General features: G+C 37.0%; 1 protein-coding gene across 2 annotated transcripts in view; it reads right to left on the reverse strand.

Annotated features, from left to right (window-relative positions):
• Positions 1-22,868, reverse strand: part of SMC6 (structural maintenance of chromosomes 6) — a 78,857-nt gene that overhangs the window by 45,606 nt on the left and 10,383 nt on the right. For both annotated transcript variants that reach the window (XM_058682586.1, XM_058682585.1), the window contains exons 3-15: positions 22,579-22,696; positions 20,282-20,387; positions 14,134-14,270; positions 13,438-13,499; positions 9,959-10,039; positions 8,868-8,969; positions 5,897-6,016; positions 5,696-5,794; positions 2,765-2,911; positions 2,404-2,492; positions 2,059-2,223; positions 1,555-1,733; positions 12-216 (exon numbers count right to left, since the gene is read on the reverse strand). In XM_058682586.1, the coding sequence (XP_058538569.1) occupies positions 12-216; positions 1,555-1,733; positions 2,059-2,223; positions 2,404-2,492; positions 2,765-2,911; positions 5,696-5,794; positions 5,897-6,016; positions 8,868-8,969; positions 9,959-10,039; positions 13,438-13,499; positions 14,134-14,270; positions 20,282-20,387; positions 22,579-22,696 (1,610 nt within the window). The remainder of the gene's footprint in view (positions 1-11; positions 217-1,554; positions 1,734-2,058; positions 2,224-2,403; positions 2,493-2,764; positions 2,912-5,695; positions 5,795-5,896; positions 6,017-8,867; positions 8,970-9,958; positions 10,040-13,437; positions 13,500-14,133; positions 14,271-20,281; positions 20,388-22,578; positions 22,697-22,868) is intronic.

Here is a 22,868-nt window from a genome sequence, read left to right on the forward strand (position 1 = left end):
TGATACCTTACCTGTGTCTTACATCGTACATCTCATTCCGAAACTCAGAAACTATTATCTGTGGCCGTGAGGTCCCTCGTGAATAAAACTTTTCCATCAGTGCCTGAAGGACTCTTTCATCAGAATGGTTATGGCAACAATAGGCTTGCAGAAGTCCCTTTAAGCAAGATTCGATAGCCAAAGCAAGCTCAGGGTCCCGAAGATGAATGCAAGCTCCTAAAAGTGAGAAAATTATTAAAAGGCCCATAAATCCTTACTTTGAAATATTAATGTAACTATCTTTTTATAACAGTTTATAATTGACTTCAAAATATTTTCATATAAAGTATAGATGACATTACAGATCTTCTGTTAACTAAATGGGAAATCCCCACTTATCCTTTGGATACACTGGAAAGACAACTCATCAAATCCTATGAAAAGAACTGTCCCACTCATTCCAATGTAAATCAGCAGAGGCCTTTCTATGTAATCGGATACTATTCCAGCCTCTGAATGGCATTTTGAATATCAAACCAAAAGGTTTACATACAGATCCTTTATTATTTTCTGTAAAACTGATTAACATTGGGATTTAAAAACAGAGAAGAGGGGCGCCTGGGTGGCTCAGTCGGTTAAGCCTCCGACTTCGGCTCAGGTCATGATCTCACAGTTCGTGAGTTCGAGCCCCGCGTCGGGCTCTGTGCTGACAGCTCAGAGCCTGGAGCCTGTTTCAGATTCTGTGTCTCCCTCTCTCTCTCTGACCCTCCCCCGTTCATGCTCTGTCTCTCTCTGTCTCAAAAGTAAATAAACGTTAAAAAAAATTTAAAAAAAAAATAAAAAATAAATAAATAAATAAAAACAGAGAAGAAATGCCTCATCCATTGAAACAGATCCTGGTACAGAGGTACATATCATTTACATGAAGAGACATCACCATAATATAGTATGTAATGCCACATTTCCACAGTAAATATATTTAGTAATAAAATATATATATTTATCTTTACAGCATCATTTTCCCCTAATGATATTACAGAATTAGAGATAATTTCTCAGGAGAACTCAAAAGACATGTATATATTTTTAATCTTCTGTATATATGGGGATAATGAAATAAACCCAGGTTTTCCAGTTGAAAAAGGACTTAGAAACAATCCTAAATAGAAACTAAGAAAAGATAAGTCATTTTATAAAAGTTACACAAAACTCAGGTGGTGAGAATTCTTCTATCTTGATGTCACTGGATTTTCCAACTAATCAATTATATTCAAATTAGTTAACTCATTTATTCATTCATTCAGGAAAAAATCTGAATCAGATTATTCAACTCTATAGTTACTTATCCTAAGTTATCTTGCTTTTGGCTATTTTATGCTTTAAAGATACAAAAGGAAAATTATAAAGTTTAAAGTGATTTTTGTTATTATTTCTTAAAATATATACAATTAAAATCCACATATAATTACATAGCCCTTTGATAACACTTTTAAAACTAGATTCAAGAGAACCTTTCCTGAAAATAAAACCTTATTTCTAATGTTCCTTGTGTCCTGACCAAATGGTGACAAATACCTAAAGGGCCTATGGGTTTACAGGTAAAACGCCCACGCCTATAGGCGTCATCTATTGCTTCAAGAAGAGCTGGTACATGAGGCCCAAATCTTTTCAGTCGATCGGTTTTACTATCTTTCAGTTCTTTCAGTTGCCTCTGATTATAGCTCAGTGTATGCTTCACATCTAGTTCTTCCCGCCTACAAAATAAAAGCAAAAAACCAGAAGAAATATGTACTACAATTATACAGGAATATCCAGCCTTTCCCCCCTAACACCTGCCTACCAGTGAATGACCCAGCTACCCAAAAGACTAAAGGCAGATTTATTTGAAAATGATTGTGTTACTGGAGAAAAATCATCACAAGTCGTCAAAACTTCACACACACACACACACACACACACACACACACACACATTCAGTACATGAACCAACAATGAAACATGTTTTCTGTCTTCATAAACACCAAACTACATGATTTTCAAGTGATTAAAAATAATCATCCTAAGGATATTGAAACTTACTTAATTCTCACCCGTTCTTCTTTGTCCTTTTCTATGGCTTGCTGAAACTGTTCAATCTCTTGATTGATTGAACTTTCCTGATCCTGCAAGGCCTTTACTCTCTCTTTTAACCAAGATATTTTTTTTTGCCTTTCCAATCGTTCAGGTTCCAAAGATTGATCGGTACTAACAGTAAATAATCCAAAATAGAAAATGTTATATGAAAACTTGAATGTTTAGAAAACCACAAAGCAATGTAATAAAATTCCTTTAGAAATAGTATGGAAAAATCTGATACTCCATTTCACTGAGGGCACTGTTGTATAAAATGAGGTAATCATGCGCAATGCAAAGTAACCATTTTACCTTTTCTTTAGTTCTTCAATTCTTTTGCAAAGCTGTTCATCATCTTTCATTAATGCTCTATACTCATTTAGAGAACGGTTATATAAAACCTAACAAAAAATAAGACATAGTTTGATAAAATAAATATATATATCCTATTCAAATCCACTTTTGCCAAATCTTCAAATGAGAGGCTAAATATATGCAGAAATATATTTTTAAAACAAAGTACATAAATGGCCACATGAAACTTACATTTTTTAAAATCTGTAAGCAACACAGATCTTACTTAATTATAAAACCCCTCCTTTTAGAAGTAAGTGAACAGTATTTGTATTTGATACATAGTATTCAATATTTCAGGCTGGAAAATTTCTCTCACCTCAGCTTCATTATAGGTCCTTTTCTTAGCTGTAACATCTGTTTTCAGTGCCATACATTCTGGTGCCCGTGCATTTGTCTCTTGACTAATCTTTTCTAGTTTATCTTGAATATCTTTGTATTTTTTTTCTGCCTCATTAAGTCTAACCTTTAAGAAAATAACATTTTGGAGTGTATTTTAATTTTCTTCACCAAACAGAAAAAAATTTTAAGTTATATATAGTTCACATCCAATAATAAACTTGGTTTCACTCTGACTAAATAATCTCAAGACATCAGGTAAGCAAACATAATTATATAAAATACTAGAATATAATTTTTTTATTTGAGAGAGAGAGAGAGAGCGTGTGAGAGGAGGAGAGGGTCAGAGGAAGACAGAGAGATCTAATGCTCAGCATGGAACTTGACACGGGGCTTGATCCCACAATCAGAGTCAAAAGCAAGAGTTGGATCCTCAACCAACTGAGCCACCCAGGTGCCCTCTAAAATATAATTTTAATTCCACATTTCTTCATCCAACAAAAGTACTATCTTCTGGGGATACAAAGATACAGTAACAATGGTCTTCAGGTAACACAATAAATGGGAGAGAGGCACAATTTATCAGAGAACAGATATGGAAATTGATCATACAGTTTGGACGCAATAAAGCTTAAGTAGGCTATATCTATTTAGAACTGTGGAAGCACAGAGAAAGAACCTAGAGGTCTGCCAAAAAAGTCAAGAATGCCTTCAAAGCAGAAGTAGCATTTGAGCTGAGACTTGAAAGATTAATCAAAATGTCCCTGGAGAAAAGTTGGGGAAAGGTGTTAGAGGCAGATGGAAAAGCATGTAGAAAGGCACTAGTCCTACTTTGGGAAATGAAAATATTTAAACTAAGAACGTAGTGGTGAGAGCTGAGCCTCAACAGTCAAAGAGTGTGAATTCCTAACGATCAGCTTACAACTTAACCCTCCAGACAACAGGGACAGAGGACATTAACCAAATCTGTATGTTAGATCACTTTGAAAGCACATGCAGGGTGAAGGGAAAATTACAGGAAACAACATCAGTAAGGAGTTAATATTCCAATGCAAAAAGGAATGAGAAACCAAAGCAGGGCACTGACAAAAGGAATGGATTAGAAGGGACAAATAAGAGAACTATTAGATCAGGGATCAGCAAACTTTTTCCAGCAAGAGCCAGATAGTATAGTAGACACTATTTCTTTGCAATCCTTCCATTCAATAGTTATTCTATAATCCATGACCATGCATACACTACACCAGAGGTTTTGTGTAAGACATGGTGGGAAGGATACAATTATAAAATAAGATTGTTCTTACCCTCCAGAAAGTGCCCAAATGCTTAGGTGGGGCAAACGCCTATAGAACTGAAATATAATGAAGCCTCAAGATCCTCCTTTTCCCATTTGAAAAAAGGTGAACATCTATTACTCAGACTAGATTCCATTTTTATTTTATTATTTTTACTTTTATTTCTTTAAAGATTTTATTTTGAAGTAATCTCTACACCCAATGTGGGGCTCAAACTTGCAACCCCGAGATTAAGAGCTGCATGCTCTACCTACTGAACCAGCCAGGCACCCTTGGATTCCATTTTCAGATTGGAGATTATCTAAAGAGAAAAGTAACCTAAAGTCCTCCACTATGATAAGCTAAGAAGTGAGGCTGAGGAAAATCTGGTAAAATAAACAATTCTAGAATATTCTTGCAGAAATGAAAATCCAAGGTAAGAAAAGTAGGTGGGTTGAACTTCCATTTACTACCTGAAGAGGGAGTACGAAATTCAGCTTATTTCTGTTATTTTTACATATCTATCTCTGTTTTGATGGATTAATGTCATAATTCTTGAAACGAAAAAACATATCTGCATACCTGGAGGAGAGACAGGAAAAAGCAAGGTGGGGGATATTACGTCCAATACTACAAACTAAGCTTGGGGGCCAAAAATTTGTAAGTAGAACAAAATACTACGAGGTTAGGCCAGCCACACTGAGCAGATGGGGCTTCTATAAAAAAGAAAAGGCTAGGACTTCTACTTCTGGCATGACAATGTGAGGAATTCTGCACTGCTGGCTACATACCCTTGGGAACATACTAAGAAACCACTCAAGCGTAAATTTTTAATGTGTGAATTGTATGGTATATAAATTATATCTTAATAAAGCTGTTAAAAAAAAAAGAACGAAAAGACAAGTATAAAGAGTGGATCTGCTATATGGTAAAAAGGTCTACATGCACACCCCCAACAGAGAATTACTGCTTTTATTTACCATTCAACCAACTTCTACCTCTAGGCCCAAGTGGAAGACTTGTGGTTTTTCTTGAATCTTACATAAATAGCATAGTTTCCACTTGGGCTCTTACATCTCGGCTTGAAATTAACTTTATAGACCTAACAACCTGTCCCACATGTGTTCTACCTACATGGAATCTTCTGATGGTTCTGGGCCCTAAACTTCAGTTCCCTGTAAGTTATGGTAGCAGTCTCTGGGTATTGTGTTCAGTTTTGAATTGTTACACTTCATGATACTTAACTTTAATGCTATTCTAATTCACTATTATCCTAGCACCTCAAGACTTCTTATGTTGCCACTGCTAATGAACCCAGAGTAAAAGATTCAGGCTGTAGCATCTCTAGTTGGTAACAAAGTACCATTGTCTGCAAGCACGAGTTCAGAGTGCGACATCACTGGGCTCAACTGGCTGATCATGTCCAAATACAACACTCTTTTAAAAAAGGGAGTTGCCACAATAGTCCTTGAACAAAAGTTTAGGTCAGATTCACCTAATAAATTAGGTAATAAATTCACACACAGACAGATATATAGGTTAACACTTCTACTTTTGTTAAGTCTTTTAAAATAGTCTAATATGAGTAATCTCGTATGATTAAACTACCAAATCTGTAGTAGAAAAACTACAATTACCTGCTGTTCTTCCATCTTCCTGTCAAGTCTAGCAGCACGATCTTCTCCGATTTTGATATTATCTCTGATAGCATTCAATTGCTTTTCAATTTCATTGACCTACAAAGAAATTACACAGTAAATCATGTAGAAGACTAACTGTAACCAAATATATTCTGCATATTAAAAGTATAAGTGAATAAGTAATTAAGTAAAAATTACCACTGCCCAAGCCATTTCATGTTTCAAATATTCTAAATTAGTCTTCATTGTACTTAAGCCAGCAATACTCTGAAAACGTTCTTCTTTTTCCAAACACTGGCGTTTTAGTTCAATAAGTCGCTTAAAAAAAGAAAAAAAGGAAATATTTCTTACTGACATTAGAAAGACACGACATTTTACAAATGTATTTCTTTTAAGTGTACTGCCTTAATGGCATTAAAAAAGATATGCAAAGAAATGTCTTCTTTTAAGATGAAAATAAAAATACTTTTGGTTCTTTGATATGCTTTGACTAGGTACAACTATTTTCTTAATTTCTGCACTATAAAAATGGCCAAATACTATTCTAATGATGATCAAAGGAACAAAGGGTTTAAGACCTCACAAGTGCAGACAAATCACAAAACTCAGTTTCCCGCTTCTCTTGACACCATATCTGAGAGACAGAATGGTCTGTTCTTCTGGGCAAAGTATACCCAGCACCCTTTCCAAAGATAATGGAAGATGTAGAAGACATTTATTCCTAAAAGCTAAGTAAGCTACAATTTTTAAAACCTAAGTTCTCGTTTAACAGTAAATAAAATCATTAAATATCAGACAGAGTGACATTAGAACAGCTTCTGAAGTAGCTCCTAGACTTCATATTCTGTACACCAGGGTAGATAGATGGCCTCTCCCGTTCACTGGTGCTGACCATCTTCAACCAGGGCCTCACACTGTAGATCTACAAGGGTGTCCCTACAAGTCACTTTCCCAATTTCCAGGATTATTTCAATCCATCATCACTCTCTTCACACCTCACACACATGCCCCCGCGCTAATCCTCACTGATTCTCCCTGCCTCCTACCTCAGGGAATTTAGTGGCCATCAGATGGAAACTCCAACTTCCAATAGCCTTATCTACAAACCTAACACAGTCACAGCTTCCTTACACTGAAGAGGAGGGGCCTTCATTACACTGAAGTCCAGTCCCCATCTACCTATACCTTTTGCAGTCAAATGCTCTACCCCTGAGCTACACCCCCTATCTATACCTTTTGGATGCGACCACTTGCTTCTGCCTTCTTGGGAGGTCTAAATTACTTCATTTCTCATCCCATCTTTTCATCTTTGTTTCCACTTTATCCTCTTCACTGACTCCCTTCCACTATCATTTTTATTTCTTGGAGACTGCTTCCCTCCTCTCACCATCCCTCTCCTGGCACTGTTCATCCTTCATTTCTCATCTTAGACATAAGCCTTAACAAATCCACCCTTTCCGAGTCCCTACACCCCAACACTAATACCCTATTAAGTGCTTTTGCACAAACCCAGTCACAAATAAGTCCTTTAGTAGTGACCACCATACTCAGTTATTTACCATCTGGTTCCTGCTGAGTAGTTAGGTCTATGACCCCACGAGCCCTCAAGCCCTGGTATATATTGGCTGTTTATGGCCACGGACAAAGCACAATGCCAGGAGGCACACAGTGGAACTTATTATTTGTTGGCCGAATGCTTTCTAGTTTCTAACCTTCACATACTGTTTCCTATAGATTTAGTTATTCAAATTCGGAGTTTATTTTGAGAATATAAAGTTCTTCCTATAGATTTAGCTATTTAAATCCAGAGTTTAAGAATACAAGATATTTAATTAATATTTAATTAATTAATTAATTAGAAAAAAGTTCTTATTAAGTGCACATTATACATACGGAACTCTGCTACATGATATAGGGAAGTGCTTCTTTAACTTCATAATTAAAATATCTTTACTAGTTGATAACAAAGTATACCATGGAGAGAGTGGGTGTTCAACCCCCCCCACTGTCTAAAGCAAACAAATTTCTTCAAAGTCCTGACTTATTATTTTAAAAATAATAAATGTAACATATTTTACTTTTTTCTGAATATGCAAATATTTCCTTTTCCCAATAACACTGATACTCCAAGAAAGTGTGCTGTATTAATTCTGTGGTTTACAGTGCCTCCTTGTACACTACCACATACCTGCGGTTTAAAGGGACAATGTGGGGAATAAAAATAAATATACCCATCCTTGCTTTTTAAGTTTTCATACAGCCACAGACCTAATTTTACATATGCAATCCTGAAAACTTGAAGTAAAAGGGCCAGTGTGACATCTAACTAAAGGTGACCTGGAGCAATCATTAGTACAATTCTGTGTCAAAAGCACAAGCTAAGAAACAGCTGAAAGCTGAACTGGTTGTATGAAACTGACTAACAAAAGAATAAGATACAGAATCACATAAAAATTGGTGGACTTAATGTACTGGACGAAAGGCTCAAACGTAAGCCTTATGACTTTGAGGTCTCTGATTATCAGACAGAAGGTTGGATCTTCAGGAATCTGAAGAAGAAAGTATAAAAACAAAATACAGCAGATGTAAAAACAAATTTAAGTAAGTCACGCTGGCTTGAGTAATTTCAAATTCACACAGATATGCACAGCTGCTAACCTGGCAAGTACAGATGTGACAGTTGCCACCAAGCTATCAGTGCTTAATGAATGTTAACAATTTACCAGTGTGATGAAATACTTATCTACCATATATAATTACATGTGCGTTTCATACGTTTAATATCAGCTTGAGGCTTGTGCTTCTTTTGCCATCATAAGAAATACTACAGTTTTCAAACGACTTATAGTGAGAATTAGTGATACCTTATTGTAGAACCAGTAAGTCATATATCCAGGCGTAAGTATGTAAAATATTGCCCTGTCCTCTAGTTTATAACTTAACAGAGGAAAATGTGTACATGCCCATTATTACATAACAAAGTAAAGGCTAGTAAAATACCCTGAATATAAAAACCACCCTTCGTATATTTCATAGAGTACCATGAAAGTGCTATTAGTTTTCTATAGCTACGTATTTATATATAAGTATGTAATTTTACAGTACCATTTATCTTATAGGTACTATAGTAATTTGACCTCAAAAATATTGGCATCAAGTGTTTACAAACCTCTTCTCCTTGATTTATCTGCTCCTTTGTTCTTTCTTTTGTTTCCATAATGTACGAATAATCTTCCTTCATCTGCTCAAGTTGGGTTGCTTTCATGAAGAACTGTATCAATAAGGAAAACACAATTAGGAGTCTGTAAACTTCCATGAACTGTAAAAAAAAAATTGTGGACTAATTATGTAAAAAGACACTAAAAACAATCTTGAGCAAGTACACATATACACAAAAGAACATGTTTTCAGACCCCAAATTTATTTCACTTACTCTGTTCACATCTACACATTTACTTGAAAGAACTCTTAAAAGCCTATGTAAGAAAACACTTTTGGTGTGATAATAATACCATCTTAAAAACTCACGTTCACTATTCTTTCATTCTTTAAGCAAGTATGAAAAAAAGAGAAAACATCCATATCCTTGATCTTTACACATCTTAAATTTTTAGAAAAGGAAATAGTGAAATCCATTCAAAAGTTACAGCATAAGTTTTAGTAGAAGTCAAATACTTTGCTAGCTTTATAATTTAAGGTTTAAAGGTTGTTATGCATGACCAATCATTCCTTTTAATTTTCTTAAAGATTAATTTTAGAATAATCCGTTCTCTCTCAGAATTCAGAGCCAAAGAGTGAAAGCAAGAATTTACCATGAAAATTACGTTTCTATCATACCTACTTAGAACTTTCCTAAATTAGCCCTACACTATTACTATAAATCAATGGCTTTAAAAAAAAAAAAACAAAAAACTCAAGGGACCCTTAGGTGGCTCAGTCGGTTAACCTTCTGACTCTGGATTTCCTCTCAGGCCATGATCTCATGGCTCTTGGGTTCGAGCTCTGCACCAGGCTCTGCACTGACAGTGCTAGGCCTGCTTGGGATATTCTGTCTCTCTCTCTCTCTCTCTCTCTCTCTCTCTCTCTCTCTCTCTCCCTCTCCCCCCCACCCCTGATCATTCTCTTTCTCTCTCAGAATAAATAAACATTTTTTAAAAACTCAGTTTTTATAACATGAGCAAAAGTTATATTCAGTATATATGCTTAATCTAGAAATATATTCTTTTTTGATAAATTCATATTTACTTTGGTGTTCCTTACTTTGTATTTGTCTCCCTCATTTTTAGACTGCAAGAACTGCTTGCTCATCTCTTGTGTTAAAACAGAAACTGGATTATCCACCTGAAATAAATAAGAAAGATTATTTCTGATTATTTCATTTTAACGACTTAAGATAAACCGACTGAAATACAGAATACAATTCACCCATGGCGTCATCAAGAAGGCTAAGGTTAGGGTATTAGGGTAAATACACAAAGAAAAAATGTTAGTTATTAATGTAGGGAAAATATTTCAATATTTCATGATACTAAAATAAATAGCATAGTCAAAATTTTTCTGCCACTATATGAGGGCACAAGAAATCTCTGAAGAAGTATTTTTATTAGAAAGTTGTTACTTCTTTCACCTGTTTTATAGAATATCACTCCTATGCTACTGGTTAACAATCAGACAACAGTGAATAAAGCTCCCAGCTGACTTGGGTTCTTGTCTCTCACCCCCTATGTTGCCCTGGGCAAGTTAGTTTCTCCAACTAAATACAAAAGGTCCAACTTTGTTATTTCTTAATGTTTATTTTGAGAGAGAGAGAGAGCAAGAACACAGTGGGAGAGGCAGGGAGAGAGGAGAGAGAGAGAATCCCAAGTAGCAAGAGAATCTCAAGTATAATACAGAACCTGACGCAGGGCTCAATCTCACAATCGGTGAGATCATGACCTGAGCCAAAATGAAGAGCTGGCTGCTTAACCGACTGAGCCACCCAGGCAGCTCCCAACTTGGTTATTTCTAATAGGAATTATGATGACAAGTAGTGATTATTTTTCTTTCAGATTTGTTATTTCTTCATGAAGATATTATAAAATAAATCGAAATGCTGGAGTTATTTCTACCTTTTGGAGGAGGAGTCATTTAAAATAAACTATTGCTTGAATTAAACTATCTGTAACTAGCAAGTTAAAGTACAGTTAAAGTAACAGTAAAGTACAGTAACTCATCAAAGTACAGGTGAAAAAGTTTAAAAAACATATAACTTGCTTCAGAAAAATTCAAGGTCATTACTCATTTATGTCTTTGGCATTAATAAGAAAATAATTTACATACTAGAAAATAATACGGTTTGAAAGTTATGGAATATGTAGGACCAGTATAAATGAAAAAAAATTTAAACTCCTTCATTTTGCCATCTGTAAAATGTGGGGTCTTCTAAGATAACAAAACCATTTATGCAGTTATAAAGAAACCTCTACAGGGGTGCCTGGGTGGCTCAGTTGGTTAAGTGTCTGACTCTTGATTTCAGCCAAAGTCATGATCTCAGGGTGGTGAGATTGAGCCCCGCATTGGGCTCCACACAGGGCATGAAGCCTGCTTAAGATTCTCTCTCTCCTTCTGCCCTTTCTCCACTTTCTCTCTCTCTCAATTAAAAAAACAAAATCAAACTTCTACATGCCACTTTTTATTATTTTTATCACTACTATTATATAGGTAGGCCACACAGACTGCCACATATTTTTTACAAAGTTTGCCCTATATCTTCATTTCACATTCCATTTGACTTCTTAAAAACAAGACCTAATGTTCTAGTCTTTAATGACAAGACATTTTAACCAACTTTGAATCAGTTAACTTCACCAAACTTACATTCTCTTGTCTACAACTTTTTGATTGTTTTTGAAATGGGATTCCTAGTTCCTACCCTACTCTAGGGATTATGTAAGAACCTTGTAGCTTTACCTGTCGAGACTCTAGAACAAGCAAAAGGCAAGCACAAACGGGTAAACTTCAGAGAAAGGATAAGAAGAATAGGCACAGGGGACAAAATAATCAGGTACTTAAAGACATTAAATATTCTCCTCCCACTTGGTTATTCTAGGCCACCAATGTCTAATAGATACATAATGCAAATCACACAGATAATTTTAAATTTGCTAGTGGCGATATTAATAAACAGGGAAAATCAATTTTAATATATTTCTAGTCTAAAATATCAATTAACATATAACCTATATAAAAATTGAATTATTCCTTTGCAGTAACTCTTCAAAATCTCATATGTATCTCACACTATAGTACATCACAATTTGGACTACCTACATTTCAAGTGCTTAATACCCGCACGTAGCTATGGTTATTATACAGGTAAGTGCAGCTCTAGACCTTCTATATTTTGATAAATGAACCTTTAGCAACTGCATCATACTAGAAGAGGACTAGAAGAGTTGTAACAATCTTTACATATTTCAAAAGAAATAAACATGTTTTTACATTCCCCAAGGAAGCGGGAACTTAGAGAACAGGCTTAATTCAACTTTCCCATAATTTTTCTTTCTGATAAATAGAGTTGTCCACAGAAGGAATCAGAAGCCTCAGGCAGAAGTGATTCCTCCATCACAATCCACTTAGAAGTAGTTGCTGAAGAGTGAAGGATTCCACACAGGGTAAGTACGGAGTGTGAGAAACCTACTGGATGCCCTCCAAGATCCTCCCAAACATCTATGATTCCATATACGTTTGGTTTTCCTGATTTTGCTTTAAAATTGTCCTGCATTCTAGCCTCAAATTTATTTGATATGTCTGCTTTTCTTCAGATTTTAATAAGTATTTTTCTAAATTTCTGTTGCCTGACATGGAAGCCACTACCCACATGGAGCTTTTTACACTTAAGTAAATTAAATAAAATCAAACACTCGATTTCTCAGTCGCACATTTCAGGTGCTCAAGAGCAAGATGCCAGTGGCTACCCCACTGAATAGCATACTACAGAATATTTCTACCATCACAGAAAGTTTTTCTGGATAGCTTTGTTCTGAACCAAACTGGCAAAGATACCTAGACTTGTAATTGTTCTTTTCCCTTGGTGACTAGCCTTGGTGTTCTTCGTCCCGGAATAAGGCAGGGTAGTACATCAGAATGTAACAGGGATGCCTGGATCCCAATCCGGGCTCTACCAGCAAGCATGCCTAGACGACTGTAGGTGTACATTTACTTTTTCTAGCTCCTTCCTCACCTACAAAATATAGGTGAATCAGATGACCACCCAGGACAATTCCAGTGCTCACATCATAAGACTACATGCTCTATTTCTAATTACTCAAAGTTATCTTAGCAGAAAGGACTTGACACACCTCCTGCAGTTATGATCAAGAACTCCAAAATACATAAAGAAATGCTTTATTTTTTTGGAATAAATTTCCTTTCTATAATGACTTAGCAACTGAGCTTAGGGAGCCTAGGGCAACAGAAAGCAAAGAAACTGTATAGCTTTTATGAACAGCAGTTCTATCCCATACTGGTGCAGACTACATGTTCTTGACTGCTCTGTCAAAATACGAGTGTGATATTAGGCATTGAAAACACCTGCTGAATTAGCAAATTTTAAGCAATGTCACTAACAATAGTTGTACATGTTCCTCCTGTGGTCAATTTACTCATATGAGCCCATCTGAATTCTTTCGACATTGCAAATGACAGCTTATGAAAAAGTGACCAGTTGCATCAATCAGGAATGCAGATTTAGCAATTACCTGTATGTTAAAATGATCAAGAATCGCAATCAGCTCTTCTTTTCTAGTAGAAACCACGGTGCCTGGTTAAGAGAAACACATACAAATGACCAGACTGTTTTTAGGGCAAAAATACAGAGAAAAATGAAGCAATTATTTACCAATATAAGCATTACTATTTTTGTGATGTCATCAAGAATACGCACGCATCTGAGAGAGCTGGCCACTACGGTGATCATGACCCAAGCACGCAGAGGAAGAAGCGCGGACACCATGATGGTGCTTCTCTTCTTCCCATTAGCTTCCCATTCCCGCTTGCTCTTCCTTCTCACCTACCTCTTTGCCTCCTCTTCCTTTTGCGAACTTTTTCCCCACCTTTTGCGAACCACATCTTTCCACATGTGCTAGCAACTACAGGGGTGAAAGGAGGTCTGCGGGTGAGGACAAAATGGCACAGCCTGTTTCAAGTGGACCCAAACTCTGATAATCATGGTTCTGCTGTCCAATGTCCTGGGATGAAACAACTCTGTGCATATATGTACGTACATAAACATGTGCATGTACACATACATGCAACCAACCCATGATCTGACATGAGAAAGGTTTCAAGAGATTAGGAAGAAATGCCCTTTTGATGAATACCTGAGCAATCACTTCACTGTTTAACTGAACATTTACTAATATTTTATATGAAATGAAAAGACATTCATAACAAACCTGTTTCACTTTTTAGTTTATAAGATCGACTTCCATCCATGCTGATGTGTTGTTGCACAACTATAGAGTTACCGTACACGTTTGCTCTATAGGCATCATCTCCTCTGTTCCTTAATGTTATTGAGATATCTGCTGAGCTAAAGCAAGAAGGTTAAGGTAAGTCACATGAAGGTACAGTGCAATTTCAATACTAGGTTACTAGAATTTTCAAAACCTCCAAAATAATTTGCCTAATTCATTTGAAAAGTAGCTTTATACCAGTAGCTGATGGCTGATAGGCTACTACAGAATAATGCTGAATATACCATGCCTAATAAAAAAAAAAAGAGAGAATAAGAGTTGTGGAAATACTGACTGTTCTATCCATAATAGAAATACCACGGTCACATAAAACCCGTTAAAATTTTGGTTGTTTCAAATCATGCAGATAAGTTATACACCTTTTATAGGCAACATGGAATACTACACTGTCTGACTATAAAATAAAGCATCATGCTGACAGCAATCCCTTAAGAATGACGAAGTAACAATTATGGGGAAATAATAACATCTTCCAAGAACATTAGAATCAAATGAAGCAACTTTCATCTTTCAAATGTATGGCAATAAAAAAATGAAAGTATTTGATACCAAGAAATGTAAACGGAAGCTCAGAATTTCTTGAAATTCTATTGATATTATAAAGGAATTATTTTTAAAGTTTTAAACAAGTTTAGAGCATTTATAGCCATGCACATTTTTACACAGGAAAAAAAAAATCAATCTTATTTTTCTACTTTTTTTTAAAAAAATAAGACTTGGTAGAAAAACAAAAAGTGTTAAGGAAGTATATTACTATATGCACACTCATAATTTCCTTAAACGTAAAAGCAATCAATATTTTTTTCTGATTCAGGTGAACATCTCCCAAAATGCTAAAGCCCTTTAACGCAAAACTACTTTAACTAGTAATTAAATGAAATCTTTAATAGAACTTGTTTTCATGAATTTATAATCAGATTCCCAAACTGTTCCCATCTGCAGGAAATGCAGAAAAAAATACTCAAGATAAACTTCACTGTAAACTGATATTACAGTAGACATACTGAAGGGTTTTGTTACCTCCTGCTCCAGTCACCCTCTTCTTCACCAGAGCCTGAGCAGAAAGACAGGGCTTAGTAGCCTGATCAGTCCTCACCCTGCCCTCCAGGGATGGAGCTAAATATAGAAATCTGATTCGAACTCAGAAAGAGTAACCTTAGTTACTTGAGATGTCAACATTAAGGGAAATTAGATGAAGGGCATAAAGGAAAGTATACTATCTTTACAACACTTCCATAAATCTAAATTATTTCACAATGAAGTTTTAAAAACAAACTCAAATGAAGGCACAACCACGTTAAGAGCTGGTGATTCCCTGAAGCCTCTGAGGACTAGAGAAACCAATTTGGGGCTTTATACTGAGATGAGCAAGCAGAACATGTGCAGAGGCTACAGAGAGAAGCAAGAGCACACAACAGATAACCTCTTAGAAAACCACCTAGACCAAGTGAAAGAGACACACCCACAGATATTGGCAGTAAATCAGACACAGAGAACGTACACAGACCCAAAGACTAAGACAGTTAGACGTGGATGACTGGACGACTGCACAAACAAAGACACAGAGTAATGAAGACTTGGCTAAGTTGTAAGGTAGAGAACACACTCCTCACAAACTCACACACCTGTCATAAGGAGACAGAGGGAAGGGGGCACAATACGGTACAGCCCATTATACAAGGGGGTGAGGGAGGTGGAACAGAAGGGCTGCCGCATGGACCCAAAGGAAGGGAGAGGCAGACAGAGGCCTAGAGACAAAAATACAGAGAAAAAGCCATAGACACAGAAAAGAAAGGCCCAGAGACAAAAGATCCTTGGTTCTGAGGTCTCTGAGTACCAGTTACTCATGAGACCCAACTATACTTCTTCGCTCCTGCAGCTTCTAATATACAAATCCCTGAATTTTTACAATAAATCTCCCTTTTTTTTTTAAATGTTTATTTATTTATTTTCAGAGAGAGCTAGAGAGCAGAGAATAGGGGCAGAGAGAGAGGAAGAGAAATCCTCAACAGGCTCTGTGCTGTCAGTGCAGAGCCTTATGCAGGACTTGAACTCAAACTGTGAAATCTTGACCAGAGTCGAAATCAAGAGTCGAACGCTTAACTGACTAAGCCACCCAGGCACCCCTAAATCTCGTTTTCTAAAGCTACCCTAAGTGGGCTGGGGTGTGTGTATTTTGTTGTTTTTTTTTTTAAAGAAAGAGAGAAGGCGTGCGTGCACAAGTGCACATGAGCGGGAGAGGGGCAGAGAGAGAGAGAGAGAGAGAGAGAGAGAGAGAGAGAGAGAGAGAGAATCTTAAGCAGACTCTACATCCAGCACCCACGCGGGGCTGGATCTCATGACCATGAGATCACGACCTGAGTCGAAATCAAGAGTTGGATGCTTAACCAACTGAGCCGCCCAGGCGCCCCTGTGTGCTCTGTGTGTGTGTGTGTGTGTGTGTGTGTGTGTGTTTAAATCAGAAATACCCAATTAGGACAGATATACTCCAGACAAGTTGTAATTAATGGGAGGGTTTTTTTTAATTTAACATTTATTATTGAGAGACAGAGACAGAGCATGAGCAGGGGAGAGGTAGAGACGGGGAGACAGAGAATCTGAAGCAGGCTCCAGGCTCTGAGCTGTCAGCACAGAGCCCGGCATGGAGCTCGAACTTGTAAACCATGAGATCATGACCTGAGCCAAAGTCAGACATTTAACCTACTGAGCTACCTAGGTGCCCCAATTAATGGAATTTTTAAAAGCTCTCCAGTTGATTCTAATGAACAAAGTTGAAAACCGTTAACTAAAGTGTAATAGGGGAAGGGCAGCTGCCCACAATACGGAATAAAATATTTTTTTTCATTAACTCGTATGTTTACCTATATTAAGTGAATGTACTTCATGAAAACATTTTAAAAATAAAGTGATTATATATGTTTCCTCTTTGAATCATCAAACATCTCTCTTGATTAGCAAACGTATATTTTATTATTTTCATTCCTAGCTACTCTGTGTATTTAATAGCTACCTTTAGTATTGTGAGAACTTCGGAGGCACTGGTATTCTGTTGCGATGTGAACTGAATAAAGAAAAGCAAGTTTTTCAAAAAATTAAGGTTTAAGAGAAAAGCCTCCTAGTAACTGTACCAGGAGACAGGGACACCTTTGCGGGGCACTAACTGCTGTCTCCTCAGCTACTAATGTGGCTAATTCTCAATTTGGGTCAAGAGTCAGGGAGCCCAATGTCTGTAAATACAGGAAATCCTTAAGTGAAGAGTTCTTTTAGAATGACATCACAAACAAGCAGTGCCACAGAAAGAATTTGGCTTCTTTCTCAACCCTGGAAAAGTCTATCTGCACAGAGGTACCTGGCAGCAGCAGGAACATAGGCACGAAGAAGGCACGAACCATACAAAAATATGATGCATCTGCTCTGTCTCTGAATAGCCAGCTCATCTGCAGTTAAGTTCTGTAGCCTTGACTAAATACATCAGCAATGTACAGCAGGAGTAAGAGTTTTTGTCCCTCCATAACTCACTCCCAATGCTGCAGCTGTCAGATGCCAAGGCAACCAGGGCTAGTATTAGAAAGCCAAGGGAGGGAACAGTGAACTAAATATGTTCAAAAAGAACCTGAATAGTGAGGGCCATGAGACCTTGGGGCACTGACAGAGGTTTCCATGGGAGAAGTTGTATTAGGTGAATTAATTCACCACCACTGTAAAGAGCTGGTAGCCGACAGAGAGGTGACCCCCAGGCAGAGTGTCTCAGGGCAGGGTTCTCTGGCTTCTCCAAATCTCACTAGGCAAGACTGCTACAGAGAGCTAAAACCCCAAACAAGACAGGACTGAGCCCAGGTGCTACCAACGGGGAGTGTAATGTTTGACATGGAGGGAAGGAGAGTCCCGAGGACTCTCCCAAACCTGTGCCAGACAGACTTCCTTCAGGGAAAATGGAGCAGACACACAAATCTTAGATGTAGAACTGACTTAAGACTAGAACTGCAAAGCTCCATGAGGTGAATCTGTAAAAAATGATGACAGAATCAGAGATTATAAAATATAAAGAGATTCACAGATATTAAATATTTTAAACAGAAGGGGATGACTAGGGAAATAGTAGTGGGTTTGGAAAAGCTGTTTTTAAGCTACTTTTTCAGTCAAGCTCTGTAAAAAGGAGACTGAGCTCAGGTTAAGGCTTTTAACTGTTATTAACTATTTAAAATATATTAATTTCCTCTAGGCAGCTGTGTCCTTAAAAGTTGGTGATCTGTGTAAGCTGGCCTCTTCCTTTCTTTTTAAAAATGGTATTCTGAAGACAAGTCTCAGAAAGAAGTTTCTGCTTTGGTCCAGATACTTCTCAAATGGAAAAAAACAAAACAAAACAAAAAAAACAAAAAATTATTTATTGAGATATAAAACAATTAGGGCTACAGAAAAAAATTATTTCTTTTCCTGAAGCTTCTATCTGAAAGATCAATGTGTTATCTGACTAGGTAGACTAGGTGACTGTTTAGACAACTAAGAAATGTATAGTTAAGTGTAATGAATTGAAACAGAGCTGGAGCCATTAAAAAGGTTGGAATAGCTAATTTTTGATTTCAGAGATCATTTGGTTGCGGACTATGGAAGGGGGAGAAGACCTTGCTGAGCTGCAGCCCCAATAAGATAAGGAGAGACAGAAAATATGCTGGAGAATTGTTACCGAATAGTTATTTTCCACGGCCATACAGCATGGGGAATGTTTTCCGTGTATCTTTACCTCCCTTCTCCTGAGTCCACTTGGAACCTCGGCTTGGGTTAATATTCTTACAGCTTTCTGAGAAATACATGAGAAAACTGCAATCCTGGTTCACATCCCGTCCCTATTCTGTTTTTTAGTAATAAAATTAAAGTTAAACGGAAAGAACATTGAGCAGAAGGAAAGTCTGTTATATGAGAAAAAAGATCTCACTGCTAATTATCAAAGTTCCAGAAGTTCTGGGCATGGGGTGTGCAAAGGAGCACTGAGCAATGGGAGCGGCCTCACTCTGCGAGCCAGCAGAACAGTTTGGGACTTCTAGTTTTTAGGAGACGCAAGGACCCCTTCGGAGTTATTCGAGGCAGTAATAAGAATAAGGAGACCGGCCTGAAGAGTGCTCCTAATGGGCAAAAGGCCCTAAGTCTATGATGATCCAAATTGGGCAATTTATATGAAGTTACATGAAGGCAAGTTATATCAAGAAGAAATACAGGTGTAGAGTGAATGAAGGCAGTTTTATGACCATTTTCCAAGAGTCAAGATGGACCACAAACAGACGTGTGGGTGTAGTCCTCAAATCAAATCCACTTGCAAACCACCTGAGTAAAGGACAGAAAATCAAAGACACCAGAATACTTTTTTGGAATTCTTAGTGAACTGGAGGCAGAAATTTTGTGCGGGGACCCCTGGCTGGTTGCTGACTCTGCTTTTGCCTGTAACACACCAACATGAACTTATTCAGGCTGGGTTTGGATCAAGAGCAAGGAAAGTCCAATGTTTATAAATATCTCTTTAAGTAGAAGTACATAGTGGGGCGCCTGGGTGGCTCAGCTGGTTAAGTGTCCAACTCTTGATTTCAGCTCAGGTCATGATCTCATGGTTGAGACTGAGCCCCATGTCAGGCTCTGCATTGATAGCATGGAGCCTGCTTGGGATTCTCTCTCCCCCCTCTCTGCCCCTCCCCAGCTTGTGCGTGCAACTGTGTGCACTTCCTCTCTCCCTCAAAATAAAAGAGTAAACATTAAAAAAATAAAATAAAATAAAATAAACAGAAGTACGTAGATTCATCATTGCTTGTTCTTTCCTCCAAAAAGGTAATAGAAACAAGAGTGTAAGAGGGCAGGCACATGGCAGTACTTTACGCGAGCTTTCCTTCTGGACAGCTGAACAGGCAACAGTGGGCCATACTGGCAACGGGGAGAAAAGAAAGGAATGGAAAGATGGGACTCTTCCGTTTCAGTTCTGGGAAGCCAATTCACTTCCTATCATGTTTACATGAACTGGGAATCTAAAGCAGCCACTTCTTACTAAGGAACTGGAAAATACATGTAGAAAGCAAACACTTACTTCTGTCCGTCTTTCACAAAACCTTTTAAAGAAGAGCCTCTATTGGTAGCGACTGCTTTTCCGCCAAGACCAACTATGAGAGCTGTGAGCACTGCACTCTTCCCACCTACGGAAACAGGTGTTGATGAAATCACATTCATTAAGGAGAGAGAAAAGAAGAGGCTGACTCCCACAATTTGATGTAAAAAGATTTCTGAATGAAAATGTAAATTAGTTCTAACCCTGAAATGAAGTGTTACACTTCGATTACCATTTTCTTTCAGCAATCTTAAAAAAAGAATTATAGATATCATGAAATATTTAGCTGTTGCAATTAGAAAAAAAATTAGTATAATTCAGGACTCAAATTTTTGCCACTAATAATTAAAAAAAAAAAAAAAAAAGGTTGATATCTTTCCAACCTAAAATGCTCATTGTTTCATCTTGGTCCATCAGCCTATTAAATGAGGTTATCTTTTTAATTACACATAGATACTGAATTTATCTAATCTTTATCATAATTTATAATTTATAATAAATTTAATAATAAATTAAATTAATTTAATTTAAATAAATTAAATTAATTTTATAATAAAATTATCATTTTATTCTAATTTAGGTATGATTTACTTTTCCACAAATTCACAGAAGCCAGAAACTATTTTTAACAACCGCTGAATGCAAGCAAGCTCCACAGGGACAGGATGTTGTCTGTTTTATTCAACATGATACAGCCAATAGTGGCCCATAATAGGCACTCTGGTATTTATTGAATGAATAAATGAACTTCAATATGAAAAAAAATCATCAGTCATACAGATAAATGTTTCTATGTAATATTTTGACAACTCTTATTCCTAATTTGATTATTCATTTGCTAACTTTCTGAAAAGTATACTTCTTTTGACTCTAACATATAAAATAACACAAGCTGAAATTTCAATATCTAAACAATTACCCAGAATATGCAATCATTTTCTGAACTCCACAATCAACCAATTCAATCAACTCTTACCAGCCCATCATTTCCCACAACATAGCCTAAATTAACCAAAATTCACCACTGGCTAACCTGATTTAGTTACTCGAATGCCTTTCAAGTCTCTGTTCTAAATCTCTCCTTCGTTTCCAAATTCACTGCCTCCACTATTTGCATTATTTCTTCTTCTCTAAGTTTCAGTAATAAAATAACTATTTCAAAAGTTAAAAAAGAAGAAAAGACCTAATTGCAGAACCCACAAGTTTTTCCTTACTTCTTGTCCTGTGGGACCTCCCAGTAGCACTAATCCCTCTGTCCATTCTCTCCTTCTGAAAACACTTTCCTCTGGACTGAATATACAGCAGGGGAAACAAAGAACAACTAAGCAGAATGTGGAGCTGCATTCACCTACTATCCTGTTCTAGCACCGTCACCAGCCGTAGACTCTGGCAAGCTTCCTCTCCATGTACTGGTCAGTCAAGCTGTCGACAGCTCATGCCTGGCTGGTCCATCACAAAGGCTGCATAACTGGTCTTTCTAACCTCTATGCCTCTCCCCTTCTAATCCATTCTCCACAGTGTGGCCACTTTGTTTCACAAATCTTGACCATGTCATCCCTTACTGACAAACTGTAATTGGTTCTCCACTAACTTCTGAATAAAACACCAAAATCTTTATCGTGGCATTCAAGATCCTCACCAGTATCACCTACGACAGGCCCCTCCAGCATCAGCTTCTGCCCCTCCCTACCATGTAGGATATGATAAAGCCATATGAGGCTGTTCACCATCATCCATGCACATCTATTTCTGCCCCTCCAAACCTCTGCTAATAAGCAATCTTCGCCTGGAACATCTCAGCCTCCTCTTCCCCAATGAGGCCTAAAGAATCTATAATTTTCATTCAAGTGCCACCATAAATACCACCTCCTCCTTAAGCTTTCATTGGCCACAGTGAGAAATAGTTTCTTTCTTGTCTGGATTCCCATGGCACTATATTTGTGCTCTATTATAACATTTAATAGATGTAAGACACAGGGCTGCCTTAAACACAATGAGGCTAGCTTGTCCACTCTTCTATGATATGAACACCAAGGTAAAAGGAGTCAAAACAATAAGTAGGAAATGTTTATTCCTACTACATAAATAATGAACCTAGAGTTAACTTATTATTTTCTTAAAGTACAGAATAGCAGCAAATACTGAAAATATTCATGACCACAGTTTATAGATCCCAAACTTAGATTTATCAGCATGCACAATCACCTACTTTAAAAAGTTAGTGCATTCTAACTTCAAAATACTACTCAAAGTAAAGTAAGGAGGGCAAAAGCACTTACTTCCATTGTTGCCAACAACAAAGTTGACATTAGAACCAAACTTAAAGGGTCCGAGCATTGAATGACACATGAAGTTTCTTAGCTGAATACTCTCAATTATTCCAACTTCTGCTGCAGTCTAGTAACCAAAAAAAAAAAAAAAGAGAGAGAGAGAGCAAGAGACAGAGGGAGAAAACAATTAATTATTAATCTGTCTAATAAACTCATTATACTCATCCAAGCATTTGGAGAAAGATCAGCAGTGTTACTAAAGAAAACAGTTATATAATAAGTGAATAATCTTAACTTCA

This window comes from Neofelis nebulosa, chromosome 9 (genome assembly GCF_028018385.1).
Source record: "Neofelis nebulosa isolate mNeoNeb1 chromosome 9, mNeoNeb1.pri, whole genome shotgun sequence".
In the NCBI taxonomy this organism is placed as follows: Eukaryota; Metazoa; Chordata; class Mammalia; order Carnivora; family Felidae; genus Neofelis; species Neofelis nebulosa.